Consider the following 19,343-nt stretch of genomic DNA (forward strand, 5'->3'; position numbering starts at 1 on the left):
TCAGAGTGCTTCCCACACTGCCTTTGTTTTTGCTGTGTGCAACTCTTCTCTGCAGAAGAATGACATTTCCAACCTGCTATTACGAGCTGTTCATCAGTCTATTCATGCCAAAGAAATTTAGTGACATTAACTTAAGGCTGCGACATACAGAAAGGTAAACACAGTGTTTTTGTGCCTATAATGACCGTCTGTGGTGTCGCCGCAGGAGTTAGAGCACATTGTCTCCCAGATGATGCATGTCGCAGAGTACCTGGAATGGGATGTGACTGAGCTGAAACCAGTAAGGAGTATATTCATACCCTATGTTGCTTGAGAAATAGAGTATGCATGAAAATATTGCTTACTAGCCTGAGACAATCATGTGTACTCAACTCAATATGTTTTTTTTTTTGTTGTTGTTGTTTTTACTGTAGATCCTTCAGGAAATGATGCAGGAGATTGACTACGATCACGATGGTACTGTATCACTGGAAGAGTGGATCCAGGGAGGGATGACCACCATCCCCCTGCTAGTCTTGCTGGGCCTGGAGACAGTGAGTCCACAGAGAGAGTCACATTTGGTGCTAATACTGAGAAGCCCAAAGCTTTCTTAGATGCACAGTGCTATGCTAGTACAGTACTATGCTAAAACTAAAATTCTCCAAGTCTTTAGAAATTGGCTGCTTTTTCACTCATTTCTAGCCCAGACGAACACTTTTTGTTTGATACAGCAAGCTGTACAGTAAGGCACATAACTCGAGGGATGAAGCTAGGCACAGAACCAATTTAAAGTTGACTATTTAAGTTGTAAATGTAAAAACATAGCATAGTTTAATTCCCAAAGAGCTACAGCATTAGCTGGACTTTTCAGTTCACTCATTTTCCACTAGGTGGAAGCATTTGACTACCTTTTAATAAAAACTTACCACGTATCCTTTTTTATGAATGAATATTACTACAAAAGCGTAACAGAAAATCATGCCGTCTGACCTTACTGAATTTAGACTGCTTGACCTAGAATAATATACAAAGAAAATCAAAATGCTTTGTCTTGATGAAATCCCCCCAAAAGTTGATTCTGTTAATCTGAATTCAGTGTTTTCAGTGGGAGAAACGTTTCATCACTCATCAAGTGACTTCTTCAGTCTCAGCTAACTGCATGTTTCCCAAATTTTATAAGCACTACAAATACATAATGACGGAATCTAGCGCCATTTCCTAAGAATGAGCCATGAGGGTAGTTTCATGATCATTAATATGCAAATTGTCATCGCCATTGATTTGTGGCCATGAGAACTGTTCACAGAGAGTTGGAGAATGGCTGCAATCAAAGCTGTAAGCGAGTGAACAGCATCCCAGTGGACTGGGAAGCAGAAGAACATCATATCAAAGAAGCCCTGAGTAAATGTGGTTATCCCAGCTGGGCATGGGAAGCTGGGAAGAGGCTTGGAGAACACTCCAGGCAATCCAGGAGAGAAGACGGAAAAATGCTGCCTAAGCAAGAACCATTGGCGATCCGTTATGCATCAGGAGTTTCGGAACAGCCGAGACACATTTTTTCAAAACAGTCTCAATGACTTTTAAAGACCAAAAAACTCCAAAGATTCATCCACCGCAAAGACCCAGTTTCCTACCTGAAACAGAGCGATATGGTGTACACGATGAAGTTCAAGAGGAAACCAAACACAGCGCAACATGGAGGAGCTACCCTGTCAGGCCACTCATTCAGTGATGAAGATGTGCACAGGGAGGAAGGCTGGTTTGAGCATAGAGTCAAGGAGGCCTTTTATGTGAAAAGGAAACAACGGTGGCTGAACCGAGGAGGGGGCCTGAGATGGTGAAAGATGGACTCTTATCTCATCTCTTGATTGCAGCTGTTTCACAAATCAGCTGAGACTGAAGAAGTCACTTGGGTAAGTGATGAAATGTTTCTCCCACTGAAAACGCTGCATCCAGAAGAACAAAATCAACTACAAAGTGCTTTTGTACAGAATTCAACTTGCGATAAAAGGAACAAATTTAGTCAATCAGATGATTAACTGGTGATTGTCCAGCCTGAATATGAAGCCATGTGATACAGCGGTGGATTAGTGACTCGTTGACTGTTCCATCAGTTAATGGTTGCACCTGTTTCTGTTGCTGCAGAACGTAAAAGACGACGGGCAGCACGTGTGGAGACTGAAGCACTTCAATAAGCCAGCCTACTGTAACCTGTGTCTCAACATGCTAATTGGACTGGGGAAGCAGGGTCTCTGCTGCTCATGTGAGTAATTCAGTCAGTGTTACAGGTTTGACAGATGCACTTATCTGTTTAAAAAGATGAAATGTAACATTGCAAGATCTGTAAGATCTGCGTGGCCTTTCATGCATGAAAGGTAGTGATAAGGATATTTACATAAAACAACTGACATCAAAAAGTAAATGTCTAATAATTTTGATTTAGTGCCACATGATTGTCTAAAACACAGGACAGGTGGAGATAAAGGAGAAGTAAACAGTTTAACAGAGACTTTTTATTTTAAAAGGATAAGACCTGCACGTGTTTCAGCCTCCTACAGTGCACCCTTTACTGAGTTAGAAAAAGATGAACAAACACATAACTCAAACCCTAGTGTACATACTTTACAACAAAAGAGAAGTTCTTCTTTGTTCTTTTGCTCATTCAAAACAATGTTTTTGTGTTTTGTTTTTTGCTCCAGTCTGCAAGTACACAGTCCACGAGCGCTGTGTGGCTCGCGCTCCGCTGTCTTGCATCAAAACCTATGTCAAGTCCAAGAAAAACACAGAGGTACGTCCAATTGGAGTGTTTACCAGTCGGCACGCTTGGATCAGCAGTGCTCCGTGGAGCTTAGGATAAGGGCTTCTCTTCCTCTCATGGAATTGCAACAACTCAATCTGCTACTAAGCATTTCTAATTACCAGGATAAACCTAGTTTAGAGACGGGGATGCAGACAGCACTGTTTGCTTTGCTTTCTCCTCCTCACTCTCTGTTTTTCCTTCTTGTTTCCTTCTTGTTCCTTCTTGCTTGTTTTTCCCTTCCTCCTTGCTTTCTTTAATTGTTGTGTCACTTGTGCTTTTGTATATATCTTGTTTTTCTGCACCATGTTTCTTTTCTCACTTTTTTCCCTCTCTGTGTGCTATCTCTCCTTTTCTCTGCAGGTAATGCATCATTTCTGGGTGGAAGGGAACTGCCCCACCAAGTGTGACAAGTGTCACAAAACCATTAAGTGTTACCAGGGTCTGACTGGGCTCCACTGTGTTTGGTGTCAAATCACGGTGAGCCGACACCCGAGGAGAGCCAGCCACCTCCTTATTATATTCCCACTGCTTCTTGTTGTTTAGGGTTTCATTTTTGCACCTCTCCTACCTCACAAGTCATCCCACCAATTTACACTCCCAAAACACTTGTTTGCAGTTGCACATTAATAGAAAATAAAATGGAGACAATGACACATGTAATGTAAATTAGTCTGGAGCATATACCTGAAATTGTACACTTAAACATGAGCTCTTATTGACACGAGTTGGTTGTTAATAACGGTTGCCACCTCCTCCAGCTCCATAACAAGTGTGCCTCACATGTGAAACCTGAGTGTGACTGTGGACCCCTGAAGGATCACATCCTGCCCCCCAACTCAATCTGCCCCATCGTCCTGGTAAGACTTCACTTCTGATGGGTCAGCAGTCCCGAGGCTCGGTGAACCTGACCTCGTTTGGAACTGTTACCCGAGGATCCAATCATCAGCCTGTGTTCTCCCACTGAGCTCTGAAATGGCACCAAATTATTTTGTAGAAGTTTATTTCCAAAATTGTATGAGTGCGCTTCACGAGGAAGGACTCTTACTTACTCAATAAAAACTCCATTTAAACTTATGTGGGGAAAGTTTGCCAGAAAAGGTCAAAAGCCAACATAAAAAGTTACAACATTAATTTTTTATTAATAACCTCGTTGTTTTGTATTTATGTTTGTAACTTTTTATTTGGTTATGGCAGATTTGTAAGTTGCAATATGTAAAATAAGCTTTTCTTTCAGTGAAATTCTTCAACTAGCAACAGATTAAATGTGAACTTATAGGAAAACTACTGGGAAATTACAGATATATAATATTAAGATTGACAGTTTATATTCTGACTCCTTCTTTCTGCTAAAAGTAAAAAAAAAATGTTAGAGATTACTAAATCTGCAGCCTACACTAAGCTGTTCACGTCATTGTAGTCATAAAACGATAGCAGGTCTCTAGAGACGACTTTACAGCAACAGATACGAGACACACAGTTCACTCCAATTCTGGCAGTAAACCATGTATTTACCTATGCACTATTCTATCCAATAATAATAATAATAATAATAATATCACGGTTCGATATTTTTTCGATACAAAAAAATGTTCATGCCGTTTTAATTTGTCATTTATTAAAATTATAAATATATATTTTAACTCAAAAGTACGGTTTTTAAATGTAATGTTGCTGAAACAACAAAATAATTAAAAAAAAATAATTTGTCTGATCGAGAAATCACTCATCTTTGGAAAAGAGAGTTTATTACAGAGAAATGGCTCTTTCCAAAATAAAAGCTATACTATATGCTTCTTCTGGGCTATATTCTCAGCAGCATATTAAACATATCAGGTCCCCATAAGGAGAATCACGTGCTAACGGCTGTCTAAATGACTCGGGTAAGGTTTGTAGCATGTGCGCTTGTTGTTTTTGTCTGCTTCCACTTGTCTTTGCACTAGGGTGATGTCGGCGTAAATGTGCAGTCATATTCGTTGTGTTCCCACTAGTGCTGTCTGCGTTAATCTCGTTAAAATGACGTTAACGCCATAACGCGGCAAATCTCCGTTAACGAGTTACCGCGGATCGCCCCGTGCATGGGGCTGGACGTCAACACGTTAACGAGCTAACTGCGCCAACGCACTAGTTCCCACCCATGTAATTGAGCATTGCGTGGCACATCTGACATACTGTTTTATGGTGGGGAGGTTTAATTTCGGCTACCATTTAGGCAGTTGCCATTTGCAACGACCTTAACTTCTGTCTCGCTAGCTTGTGCTGTGCTCAGTGGATCTGCGCTCGACAGTGCAGCCTAGGCGGAGTAGTTGAATGCAGATCCACTGAGCTCTCAACACAGACAGCATCATCAGAAGAAAAGTTGATAAAATAAATTACAAATTTTGAAATTTTGTATTGTTCGATACATATGCGTACTGAACCGAAAGCACTGTATCGATATGAGTATTGTTGCACCCCTAATGTATATATATATATACATACATATATATATACATATGCATGTGTATATAGAGCATTGTTTTTTTCCCTGCAATTATATATATATATATATATATATATATATATATATATATATATATATATTTAATTGCAGGGAAAAAAAACAAAGCTCTTGTAATTGTGTGACCTTTGACCACAGGAAAGACAGTCTACACTGAGGAAGGACTCTCGGTCAAGTCAGTCAGGCAGAGGAAAGATGCAGAGAGCCAATTCTGTCACAGTCGATGGCCAAGGACTGCAGGTTGTACTCGAGACATTTGACAGTTTTGTGCCTTAATATTTTTTTATAGTTTTTATTTACTAATCACAATCCCATACTACAGTGAATGCAGAATTCGTGCTTTGTTGTTTGTTTGTTTTTTTGTATTTTATTTGTTTTTAGATATTTCATTGATAATAAGGTTATGCTTCACAGTTTGAAAAGGCCCACAATGAGGAGAGGGGGTTTGAGAAACCCTTAATTTTCAGATTCATTAATTTATTTTAAAATTACAAAAGTTGAAAAATCTGTTAGTAGTTGGAAAAAATCTGTTTTAATCCAGTGAAAGCACAAGTCTTCACTTCACAAACAAGCGAACATACGACAGTCCGATTATTTGGGGTGCAGGTGCAGAATAAGTGGTTATATGACCTGAAACGTTTTGTGGATGCCAAGAAATAGGCTCATTTTGAAATAAATAAAAACAAAGAGTAACTGAAATACATGTTAAAAAGCTTGCTTGCTAAATTCTGCACAGCCATAAATTGGATACAGTCGGATTATTTTAAGGTCCCATCCAGAAATCAAACCGTTTTTCATGAATACTGAGTTTTTAAAATGAAGCTCTGTATGATGGGACTCTGCAGGCCCTGCTGGTAATCAGTATCCCATGGCAGAGCCTTGTCCAGCCTGATGCTCTCTAATATCTGTCAGCCAGCATGTTGGCGATGGAAGCCTGCCGCTGTCTGTGGCGACTGCACGTCTACGCGTGGATGAGAGAGAAATATGATGAATCATATTCCAGGCACATCCATCTATGCTCCTCGCTGGCTAACCAGCGTAATAATCAAGATTATTATTTATAATTACAGGAAGTAATGGATCACTCTGAACTGGACAGGGAGCTCATTAATTCACCCTTGGCCTGCTGGGATAGCAGGCAGGGGGAGTTAAGTGCTTCATCTGTGTCAGGGAGAGCACTGGGCGAGTTGTTGCAGACTAACTGCAGGAAAGGTAATTCAAACGGGGGCCGCTGAGTCAGAGCTTGTTTATGTGGCGCTTTGTGAGATCGGCCTCTGACATCGCAGGCTCTGCCTGTCCACAGATTCACTACCACTCAGAGACACTGGAAAATCCGTTCTCATGTCACTCAAGGCAAACTGTCTGGCTGATTAGAAAGCAGTCGCAAATAAGTACTTGGTATCAGGTTGAGTATTGACTGACTGTAAGATAGAGGACTTCTTGTTTTTTATGTCAGAGCATTCAAAAGTTGAGTTTAATAGTCCCAAACTTTAAAAATAATATTTAAAAGTATTTAAGGATAATGTTGTTGTCAGCTTGACATTTTATTGGTGTCAACAAAACCCCCAAAATAAAACAAAACAAGACAAAAAATATCAAAAAGTGATGCTCAAACATCAAGCAGGATATGGCTTATTTGTCTTTGATGTAGAGGTCTGTTATTGTCAGAATGTTTAAAGAGAACATGAATTAGTTTCTGTAACGTAAGGTGAGTTGTTTCCGTGAGTGATGTGTTTGTGACTTTAATTCACCAATCAGGAGTGGCACTGCCACACTTGTGTTTTGCGTAGTGTAACGACAATAAATGCTTTCTATGCTATTCTATTTATTGCTGCCAAAAACACAGATGCTGTAGTTCATTTTGAGGCAATCCTGATTAATTGTCCTGGACCTGGAGCTTCTAACCACTGTAGTTCACATGTATTAATTACCTACAATGGTGGTGCAATTGCCCACCGGTGGACAGTGAAGATACTGCAAGAAATTGTAATTAAAAATTTTGCAGTGGAATTTTACATTTTCATTCCAATTTTTACTTTAAAAAACATGTAAAACAGAAAACTAGAACCTATGAAACAAACCTACTGGATTTCAAAATGAGATGTTATTCATCATTTTCTGACCTATTCTTGATCATCATCATTAGTGGGGAAAAAGTTCAAATGGAGCGGTTGTTATGAGGTCGTAGTAAAAGTATTAACAGAGATATTGTCTCATGAAGCAAAATGAGGAAAAGATATAAATGAACCAGGGGGAAAAATAATGAAGGACATCCTTTGTCATATGCTCATCTGCTGGTTGAATATCCAATGAAAGATCTGAGTGGGTCGGCGTAAATTTGAGAATGACTTGCCTGCGGTGAAAAACTATATTTACTTGAATTATTTGAGTAAGAATGAATACATGATTTTTTTTGACAATAAAAAAGCAAAACAACGTTTCTTTGAAAAATAAAGGTATCAGTTCCTCAAAAATCAAGGGACCTGTGATAGTGTATAATGTAGTTTCAGAGATACTGGCTAAAATCTCCATCACAGCTCTTCCTTTATAATTAGACATTATAATTAACCCAAGATTAAGTTTTTACTCAGGCGAAGAAACATGAAGCACACACAGACATTATCCCAGCCAGGTAACAGGAAAACTGCAGTATGTAACGAATCAGATGACTGGCATGCCTTGAAAGTGCTGTATATACTTGGCAAAATTTCTGAGGGATATGGCTTGAAAGTGAATTCCTGTGAAGCATCCTGCAGTCTCCAAACACCAACAGTTTGTTTTGACATCTCCCATTCAGATCACAACAATAGAGGGCACTCATCCTCTGCTGGTGTTTGTCAATCCGAAGAGCGGGGGGAAGCAGGGAGAGAGGTAAGTACACAATCTGTCTCAACATGCTACATGAAGCCTCTAAAGCCCCGCTCCTCAGCCGCAGAGGGAAGGCAACAGCGTGGCCTCTGGCCACCAAGTGCTTTAGGCTTGCTCAGTCAAATAAAAACAAAATAACATTTACCTAAAGCACTGGACGCCTCTGCCGTCAGCTCTCTTTTCTTTCTTTCTCACACACACATACACACACACTCTTGCTTCAGACAGCCTTCTCACTGTCATGTCACTGGCTGGTTCCCCTTCTTTAACCCAGGGCTAATTGGGTTATTACTGAAACATATTCATTCACTCCTTATTACTCCGGCCCTCATTTGTTTAAATTATGAGATCAAAATATGACTTCAGCCAGTTGATATAATGAAATTGAAATTAAAATGAATTAGTCTTTCTAATGGTTTCTCCTCAAGGGGACTTTGGGTATGTCCCACCCCACTGCCCAGTCCACTGCCTCGTTACATTGTGATTGGACCCTGGACTGCATTTGCACTTAACAGGCTAAATTCCCTGAAGTGGAAACGAATGTGTGATGTTTGAGAGAGCGACATTTGCATTGCTTCTTAGTTTTTTCCGATGTTATTTTTTTTATTTATTTCTTCTGTAGGATTTACAGAAAGTTCCAGTATCTTCTGAACCCAAGACAAGGCTACAACCTGGCTAAAAATGGACCCATGCCAGGGTACGTTGTTGACCAGATCATCTTTAGTGATATCTCACACATCTGTAGTGTGAGATACCGTTTTAAAAATGTATTATTTCCATGAAAGAAGCTAAATGTCAATATAATATATTTTTTCACAGGTTACTTTTTTTAATGTTTAAAGCATCCAAATTTCACACTCATATGACGATTGAGGTTTGCTTTTTTAAAGTGTTTCAGACACGAGAGGAAAAATCTGCAGCCCTTTTATCAATCTAAGATCTAAACCCTAAAAGCAGGTAGATATTTTCCAAAATGATTTGTGTTTAAAAAAAAAAGATTATATTTAAAAACACTGTAGCTTATAACCACAGATAAACACAGAAAGCACATTAGCAGCCTTAACAGAAATGAAAAGGCTGTTTCAGTGTACTCATGAAAATCAGAGTATTGTTTTCTAATGGAATTAAAAAAGTGAACATGACTGCTCTTAGATTATTAAATCCCAAAACAACTGCCATGATACATCTAAAGAACTGGAAAAAATAATAAATAGTAATAATAACGACTATAGTATAAACAAAGCAAGAAAAAAGGAAAAATAAAGATTCACATTAGTTTTATATTTTTTGTTTTATGTGTTAATTTTTCTTTATTAGCTTTATAACTGGCAGCAGTATCTGTAGTAAGTTACTTTGCATTAAGAAAATTGTCTTTTTATATAAATTATTGTGGAAAAATTGAAAGAACTGTTTATAAAAGGAGAAGAAAATATAGGAAAAACACAAAATCTAAAAGCATCCCTTTGTTTGTTACCTCACTAATCAGATCAGCTAATGACCTTCTGTTTACACACCCAGTAGTGTTTTCGGTTGTTGCCCACATATAATAACCACCATCACATGCAAGAGAGGCCTGTAGCATTAAACCTCTCACTCGGTTCCCTCAGACAGAACAGACACAAATGAGGTGAGTTCACACATAACAAATCCTGGAGACGATAGCATCATGCTGACGAGCAGCGACTCCATATGCATAAGGCTGAACGCAGAGCTGGTGACACAAGTGACTGACGGATAGAGAGAGGTGAAACGCTCGCCATACCACATGTGATCGCGCATACAGACAAGCAGCTCACTGCAGGCTGGTGGTGTGGGCAGCTCCAGGTTTCCTATGGTTCACATTTGTGATTAAGAAAATGAATGGATGATTTACATGCACAACGCTCCTCCACTTTGCTGTTTGCGTCCAGCAGCGTTTAAACACACAGGAATGCCTCAGCATCGTGCTGCCACGTTGTTTGGCTTTGATTAGATGTGAAAACAGAATCTTTGTGTCTTATAAAAAATAAATACACAGCAGCACTCACAGGGTAAAAAAAAACCCTCCACGAGGTTTCGACTGGCACAGCTTTCACTGCGCCAACGCAACTCCCAAGTTTTAGGGACTGACCTTGTGGCCACTGTTTGTTTCTCTGTTGATGTGGCTGAAGCGTCACCTGCCTCTCCTCTGCAGTCTGGGGTCGAATCCGTGGCTTCTTCCTAGAGTTGAGAACATTCCAGATGACCTTCTCCTACTCTAACCTTGTTAATATTTTGTCAAGTGTACTCACTGCAGCACACATTAGCAGGGTGAACGGTCACCGTCGGACACTGCAGGCCGAGGCAGCCGCACGCACTGCTGTCAATTAGCTGCCTCAATAATGCAATTACAGCAAATTAAGTGTTTGTTTCTTGGTATTTAAATATCCCCAAAGTTGCCTTTCATGTTTGCGGCCGTCTGTTTTGCGTCTAATATGGTTTGTGGTCCCAGTTGGAGAGTAATTGAGCGAATCATTTACCCGCCATACGAGGCTTGGAGGCTGGCTCATTCAGTTAGGGCTTTGTTATTGTGAAGGAACGGAAGAAGTTGGACTGAACACTGCCTGTCATGATCCAATTAGGCCTCGAACAGGCAGGCTAGCTCACTGAATGAATAATTATCAATGCGACATGTGTTATTTTGTGGGATTAGATGGGGGTTTGCAGTGAAGCAGTGTGCTGTTGCAGTAGGCTCAAAAATATGCTCATAATATGCACACTGTGTCTGTGTCATGTGAATTTTAAACGCAAGAAAGACTGAAAAAAGAGACATTTTAATGCACCTTCACTTTTAAAATCATTTTCAATTATTTTCAGGGAAAACTGAAGATAAAAGATATCTTCTGTAACCAGTGCAAGACATCTAAAAGTAAGACGTTTGTTACAGGTTGAATTTCTTCAGAGATGTTCCTGATTTCAGAGTGTTGGCCTGTGGAGGTGATGGCACTGTGGGCTGGATCCTGGACTTCATTGGTACAGAATATGCTACTTTTCAATTTTTTTTTATTTTGTCACAACTTTGCCAAGAATTTGGTCCTCATGTTCATTCCAAAAAAAAAACAAAAAAAAAACTGCAAGCCTTCTGAGGTGCTACAGTACATGTGCACATACTGCATTCAGTTACCTGTAAAGTAATAAACATAGTACTGTAGCACTTAAACACCCCATTTCCTTTTTTGGCAAAATTGCCTTTGTTTTTATTATTTTTCAAAGGCTGCAGCACTCTTGTTGTCCAGCCTGAAATGGTAAAGCGTAATAAATGGGTTGTATATGAACACTTTCATTACATCCAAGCCTGTGTATTCAGAGGTGGTAAAATGGGATGATTACGTGAGTTGGAAAACAACATATTAGTCATCATTTGAAGGGAAAAAAAACACCCAGCCTTCTCTGTTTGGTCTTGAAGATGTGTTACTTGTTTGGGCTCTCAAAAATTGCCTCAATTTTTTATCAATCAAAACAAAGAGAGGTAATAACTGTCAGGCAAAATGTGCCTCTTGAAATAGACTGTACAACTGGACATTCATGTTGACTTCTAGTATTACTAGTTGGGCTGAAAAAGGGATTTGATGGTTTCTTTGCAAGTTCTTGCAGTGAGTTTGTTTTCTTGGTTTGGCCTTGTTTCACATCTTGTTGTGATATTTGTCCTGCTGCTCTAGATAAGGCCAACCTGGACAAGAACCCCCCTGTGTGTATACTTCCTCTTGGCACGGGCAATGACCTGGCAAGATGTCTGCGATGGGGAGGAGGTACTGACAGAAAACAGATACATAACAGTCAACAACATGGCCTCACATCCCTTTGCTGTAGTGAAAGGTAGAGGTATAAATGTCCTGCATTAGAAATCCAGTGTTAATATTGTTTGTAACGCTCTAATTATTCTGGAACATCAATGTGGCTAAAACTAATAATTACTTTATTTGGTGCTCTAAAAATAATATGCAAATTAACTGATTAAATAGAGCAAACAGTGGAATGCCCAGAGTGATGTCTACATGTTTTGTACTTTCCAGGCAAATACATAAATATTCAATTGTATAAAACAAAGAAAAAAAATGTTATTTATTTATTTATTTTAAGAGACTGCTTTGAGTTCATGGGCAAGCACTTAGAGACATGCGGAAGGAAAAACTCCCTTTTAACAGGAAAAAAACCTCAAGCAGAACCAGGCTCAGCCATCTGTCATGACCAGCTGAGGTGGATGTATTGGAGAATTGTACAGAGACCAATATCACCTAAATAAAGCACATTCAACAATAAATAAATAACCGTAGCCAAAGCTGCCCACACAGTGTGTTAGTCTGTTTTACTGCTCAGGAATTTATAGATTTGTATTCTATATTTCACAAGCATTAAAAAAATGCTGTCTTGGCCGTTTTTATTCAAAGCTGCTACATCTCTAGAAATACTTATTTATAAATCAAATCAAATCAAATCAAATCACTTTTATTGTCACATCACATGTGCAGGCACACTGGCACAGCACATGCGAGTGAAATTCTTGTGTGCGAGCCCCACAAGCAACAGAGATGTGCAAACACAACAACACAAACGAGCAAAATACAAGAATGGCCAACCTGAAACTAATAAATATATGTACAATATATAATAGTGTATGCATTTCTGGATGTGTATACTAAATATTTTCCTACGTGTGTGTGTGTGTGTGTGTGTGTGTGTGTGTATACACATTTTTACAAATTAAATAGTAAAGAAAAAAATAATAATAATAATAATAAAATATATAAAATATACAGAGTTGAATATGTGCAGAACAAGTGGCATTTATATACAGTGTGGAGTGCATAATGTTGAAGTTCCAGTAGTGAAGCTGAGGTGTCTATGACGTGTTCAGCAGTCTGATGGCCTGATGGAAAAAGCTGTCTCTCAGTCTGCTGGTACGGGACCGGATGCTGCAGAACCTCCTTCCTGATGGAAGCAGTCTGAACAGTTTATGGCTGGGGTGACTGGAGTCCTTGATGATCCTCCCCGCTTTCCTCAGGCACCGCTTCCTGTAGATGTCTTGGAGGGAGGGAAGCTCACCTCCAATTATCCGTTCAGAGCACCGCACTACTCGCTGGAGAGCTTTGCAGTTGTAGGCGGTGCTGTTGCCATACCAGGTGGTGATGCATCCAGTGAGGATGCTCTCAATGGCACAGTGATAGAAGGTCCTGAGGATGCGGGGGCTCATGCCGAATCTTTTCAGTCTCCTGAGAAAGAAGAGGCGCTGCTGCGCCTTCTTCACTGTTTTGTTTGTGTGTACTGACCACGTAAGATCCTCAGCCAGATGTACACCAAGGAACCGGAAGCTGCTCACTCTCTCCACAGCAGCGCCGTTGATGGTGATGGGGGTGTGTACTTCTCTGCACCTCCAGAAGTCCACTATCAACTCCTTTGTCTTTGCGACGTTGAGGGTGAGATGGTTGTCTTGACACCAGTGGGTCAGGGCGCTGACCTCCTCCCTGTAAGCCGTCTCATCACCGTTGGTGATAAGACCCACCACTGTAGTGTCGTCCGCAAACTTCACAATGATGTTGGAGCTGTTAGTGGCTGTGCAGTCGTAGGTGTAGAGTGAGTACAGGAGAGGGCTCAGTACACACCCCTGTGGAGCACCAGTGTTCAGTGTGATGGGGGATGAGGTGATGCTGCCCAGTCTGACCACCTGGCGTCTGTCAGACAGGAAGCTAAGGATCCAGCTGCAGAGGGAGCTGCTCAGTCCTAGATCCTGCAGTTTCCTGTCCAGCTTCGAGGGAACGATGGTATTGAATGCTGAGCTGTAATCTACAAACAGCATTCTCACATACGTGTCTCTCTTCTCCAGGTGTGACAGGGCAGTGTGTAGTGTCAGGGCTATGGCATCATCAGTGGACCTGTTGTGGCGGTATGCAAACTGTAGAGGGTCCAGTGAGTCGGGTAGTGCAGAGCAGATGAAGTCCCTGACCAGCTTCTCGAAGCATTTACTTACGATGGGGGTCAGGGCTACAGGTCGCCAGTCGTTCAATGAGGAGATGGTGGAGGATTTGGGTACAGGCCATTTTGAAGCAGGCTGGGACTACAGACAGAGAGAGGGAAAGGTTGAAGATGTGCGTGAACACTCCAGCCAGCTGAGCCGCGCATGACCTGAGGACGCGGCCGGGAATCCCGTCCGGACCAGTAGCTTTGCGTGCGTTCACCTTCCTGAAGCACTTCCGCACATCCTCCTCAGACACAGTGTGCGCACTGACGTCATCCGCGGTGCGCACACTGTCCGGTCTCATGGTGTTCGCTGTGTCGAATCTAGCGTAGAATACGTTTAGATCCTCACACAGAGAGGCCGTGGTCTGCGGTATGGGGATATATGGGGAGTTCACATTTGAAATGAATATAGAAATTAAACTTTGAGACCAGAACTGGGGTTTTTTCCCCAACTAGGCTGTAGACATTTTTTTTCTGCTGTAAGTGAGGCTATTTTTAACTTACTTTGGATCCAGCCTCAAAAGGAAATGCCGTTTTTGGCACTTGTGAACTGACGTAATTTTTTCACCATAGGTCAAAATACCAAATAAAGACCAAACAAAAATGTCCAACACAATATAACCCAAGGATTTTATAATAACAAAATCATTAAGTATAAGTAACAAAATTGAGTAATACTGGAAGTAAATTGTCCATATACATGTATAAAAACTTATTTAGAAACTCACTTGTATTTTCGTGTATTTGCCCATGCACCTGTGTTTGCAAAGTGTCAGTCATGTGGCACGAGATATTCTAGACCCATTTTAACATCTCACTTGTCTCATCTTATTCTTCCTGAGGCTATGAGGGCGAAAGCCTCCTTAAGATCCTGCGGGACATTGAGAACAGTACAGAGGTGATGCTGGATCGCTGGAAGATTGATGTCACACCCACAGACAAGGAAGAGCGAGGGGACCCAGTGCCTTACAGCATTATAAACAACTACTTTTCCATTGGAGTGGTAAGTTGAACACTGAGACAATAAGGTGCAAAGATACCTTTTGTTGGTATTTTATGTTATATGATTTTGATGTAATACCCTTTGTCAGATCTTCTCACTTTGAACAGTATTTAATAGTGTTTAGTGCTGAAGAAAAAAACATGATGTCCACATTAAATACATTTAGATGTAAATAGTCTTTGTATTTGATTTTATGTATAATTGTTTCTGCACACACACAAATGGCAGCTAATTGCATGTTGCTTAGCAATTGCATGATGCCTCTCACTACAAAAACACCTGCTTGTGAAGGGGATTGGGGTAAGTCTCACGTTCTAGGTGTCAGATGTGACGCTCGTGTTGAAACAAACAAAAGAAAAAGCAGTAAACTGTTTAGCATCTGCATATTCTCAGGGATTTTGGTGTTATTTCTTCACACATTTTTAATAATCAAAATCAGCAACGTAAATATTTTGACTGTTTTTGATTGAAACAAAAAAAAAATCTATGAATAAGTAAACTTGCTAAGACTATAAAAACAAAGAACGATGTGTAAAAGAAAAAGGCAATGTGCAAATTAAGATAAAATTAAAGATTTTATGGGTTTAAAAAGTACTTTAGCTTTAGCTGGAAAAAAAACTACAATGAAAACCAAAAATTCAACCTTAGGCTCAATGTGTAAAGTGATGTGTTGAAATATAAATACTACTAATAATACGATTACAATTTTAACTTATATAGATGCTGCATTCCCAGGTTGGGTGTAAAGGCTTCAACACACTTATATCACAATGCAAGACATAATAATAAACAATAAAAACAACCACAATAAAGACTCTCAACGATGAACCAGTTGCAATATAAATTTCCTTGTGGGGCTCGCGTGCTGTCCACTAATCACAGGGTTGATAGTTTGATCCTCACCTTTAGCAAGATACTGAACCTCAAGCTGTTTCTGCTGGGAGGCCAGGGCCATTGCTGTGTGAGCATGTGTAAACAGGTGAATGGGAAGCATTGAAAGTGCTGTGCTGAAATACTGTAAAGGCTCTCTGTAAGTGGAGACAATTTATCACTTGTGCACTGCTGAGAGAATGTGAATATGGCACCTTTTTACGCCTTACACACCAAAGGAAGGTTCAGTCTTTGTAAGAAAGAGTCTCAGACAAAGAATGATACCAGTAGACAATTTAACCTAGAAAAAAAATAGAAATAGCTGCTAACGTGTGGACTCCTGTGCTTAAAATTAAAAATTCCTCTCTCAATAATTCTTCTTTCTGACTGTTTTGGAAGGTTGAATACAGAAGGTAGAACAGCGAGTGGAGTACATGCAGTAACAGCCTAATCAGTCAATTTATTTGTTGTGATCACATTGTGGTTAGACCTTTATTGAGATGTGCTCAAACCTCTACCGTCTCTGATCGATAAACAGGGCCTGTTGTGTATTTGCATGAAGTTACGCATCCATTAGCACCTCCCCTGTCCATCAGCACCATAATGACACTGATTTCACGTAGCTCGTGTTAGCCATTACTGATAAATGTCAGGGGGAAATATGGTAATTGACATTTACAGGTGGTAGAGGAGGGAGTCGCTCGGGTTTGTCAGATTTGTAGAGACCATGGCAGGGACATAAGTGATGCATGGCCCTAGAAATGTTAGTTGAATAACACCTCCAGCCCTGGGCTCTTAATGACGATGTTTGAGGATATTAGAGGACGGGTCTTGTTAACATTGTGATAAAGGAGAACAATAGCTGTAATCTGTCTACAGTGATGAACATATGGTGATGTGTTCAGGGGGAAGTGGTAACAGTTTGAAATACATCCCAGAGCATTCATCCAAATGTTCAAATGCATTAATAGCCTAGCATAAATGTCAGACACACAAGTTACTTCATCTGCTGCTTCATTTGGAGAACTTTCAAGTCAGATTTATTGGTGTAGCATTTTCAGAAACAACAAGTAAGTGAACATTCAAAGATCGACTTCTGAAAAAGGCGATCACAAACAAGAAAATAAATGTATTGCTATCAAATTATATAATATCATTTATATATTAGCATTTTTCATCATTATGTTAAAATGGTACATTTTTGTCTACTTGATTGTAATGGAGATTGTTGATGGTAAAAACAACATTCAGCCAAATGCAAATGGGCCTTTTTAAAAAACACAGAATGTACAAAAGATTGTTGTTACTACTGTGAAGCCATCTTTTGTTTTGTGTCCTCTCATAGTAGCTGCAACTGTGCACCATGATCTTTTTTCTTCAAAGTCAGAAGTGACTATGTTTGAATGCGAGGGTAGAGTACTAAGTCAACTAAAGTTAACACTTGCTATCTTTATTAGCAAAGTGTATCAATACCCTATATGCATGCATCATGCAGACATAAGTAGCTGCTAATGTATCAGTAACACAATTTAGTAGCAGAATTCATGTAGCCAGGTGTGTCAACACTGACTTGTTACCTAACAATGCATAACATTAACTCTTAATGCATTTTAAAAAGTGAGTTATACTGCACAAAAATTCACCCCCAAAGAGTTAAGATAAAAAGCTTTTTTTCTTCTTTTTTCCCAAACTGCCAGGCAGACATTTTTATTACTTGCTTCGAACTTCGAAACTGATGTTAACTCTCTTTTTGGTACCTAAAAGTGGTCATTCAAGAAATTTTTGATACTTCTGCACTGGCAAGACTGTGATTGTTTTAAAGGTACAACATGCAGCTTTGAGCAGTCGTAGAGTTGGGTTTCATTCTTTTTCACTGAACATTTAACTTAAGTGAAATCTTCAGTGTAGTCACCAGGTTACCATTGATTTTTCCTAGTTGCAAGGAGGCTGCCATCCTGTTTTTACGCTTGTGTGACTGAAACATAAAGATGCATAATTTTGCTCAAAATGTGGTGGATTTTAATGTTAGTATGTCCAGTCAACCAAACATGCAGTACTCTAAAAAAAACGTGAAGTTTTAATGCTTTAATGATTGCTTCTTGTTGAAGCAAACATTGAGAGAAAACGTCTTTGGCCTGACATCTTTGGTTCATAAACTCATTATAACCCCTATTGTCTTTGCTCTGTTGGTGGGATTAGTGGGCGCGATGATGACAAATGAAGTTGTTTGTGGGGGATTAAGAAGACTTTGAGGTCTCTATGGATTTGAGTGTGATACAATATTTTGTTTGCATCAAATTTTTTGCTTTCCGTTGAATGAGAGAATTACATTAAAGATTATGCGACAAGTCAAGCTAATAATTACTTCAGAGATTATGCAGATGAAGAGTAGATTGTTTCTGTAATGACACTGTTGAAATCAAAAGATCAGCAATAGCAGCCAACTCGGACGATGACTGTCACTGGCAACATATGCTTGAAAGTCATTTCCATGAGTCCTTTTAAATTTGTATTCATTTTAGGATCCATTTGGAGGATCCTAAAAGCAGAGTGGTTATGGCACATACCAGACAGATTTTGGCCATCATCTCTTTGTGCATTTCCTGTCTTTCTTTCTTATGTCCCCTTGTAATAAAGGCCAGAGGTGTTTAAACTTGACTGACTGCTCTGATACTGGTCAGTCACCAATAATGCGTTATAGTAACCGAAGAACAAAAGAACAATACTTTCTCTGATCTCATTCTTGTCCCACAGCACAGGTATTTCTTCTTCTTTCTTTTTCTTGAATTTTTCCAGCCTAACCTTCTGCCATGGCCCAGTTGGGTTGAGAATTAATGACGCCATCCCTTTGGGAGGATGTGGAAGTGACGTGAAGTGTAATGATCTCAATCAGGGCCAGGGGTGAGAGACAGAACTAATCACTGAGCGCACTCCGCTACCATAATGCAGTCAGTCGCCCTAATGACCCTGGCACTCCTGTCAAAGCCATTACTCTCCACTGTAGTGAAAGGCACATCAAACCGCTGAAGCCCACTCATAATTGGACTAAACTTTGAGCTATGAGAGGACATTACACATGTCCTGTATTAATTTGGGTGCCAGATTTTTACATTGGTAATTATTTGAGGGCAGCTGGGGGTGAGGGGGGGAGTGAGCTGACGGCGCATCAGACCTGTGAGGGGGTCAGTGCATAAGAATGTGTCATACATGTATTCAAGGTTTGGCCCACTACTCCTGTCATATTGGTGTTTTATTGTGTTGTTTTTACACATAAAGTCAGAAAACTAGTAAAATGTATCCAGTTGGACAAACACAACATCTTAACTAACTAACTTTTTTTTTCAACTCAGTTT

The 19,343-nt window shown here is 39.9% G+C and overlaps 1 protein-coding gene across 1 annotated transcript in view; it reads left to right on the forward strand.

The window, feature by feature from the left end:
- dgkb (diacylglycerol kinase, beta) overlaps positions 1-19,343 on the forward strand; it is an 80,431-nt gene that overhangs the window by 27,623 nt on the left and 33,465 nt on the right. Inside the window, exons 8-19 of the mRNA XM_085472170.1 lie at positions 206-280; positions 414-533; positions 2,125-2,242; positions 2,679-2,767; positions 3,140-3,256; positions 3,538-3,636; positions 5,415-5,516; positions 8,074-8,147; positions 8,767-8,841; positions 11,050-11,135; positions 11,822-11,911; positions 14,960-15,120. Of these exons, the coding sequence (XP_085328296.1) occupies positions 206-280; positions 414-533; positions 2,125-2,242; positions 2,679-2,767; positions 3,140-3,256; positions 3,538-3,636; positions 5,415-5,516; positions 8,074-8,147; positions 8,767-8,841; positions 11,050-11,135; positions 11,822-11,911; positions 14,960-15,120 (1,206 nt within the window). The remainder of the gene's footprint in view (positions 1-205; positions 281-413; positions 534-2,124; positions 2,243-2,678; positions 2,768-3,139; positions 3,257-3,537; positions 3,637-5,414; positions 5,517-8,073; positions 8,148-8,766; positions 8,842-11,049; positions 11,136-11,821; positions 11,912-14,959; positions 15,121-19,343) is intronic.

Source organism: Copadichromis virginalis, linkage group LG11, assembly GCF_057382275.1.
Source record: "Copadichromis virginalis isolate Kocher_CV1m ecotype Utaka linkage group LG11, C_Virginalis_male_GT1.1, whole genome shotgun sequence".
NCBI classification, from domain to species: domain Eukaryota; kingdom Metazoa; phylum Chordata; class Actinopteri; order Cichliformes; family Cichlidae; genus Copadichromis; species Copadichromis virginalis.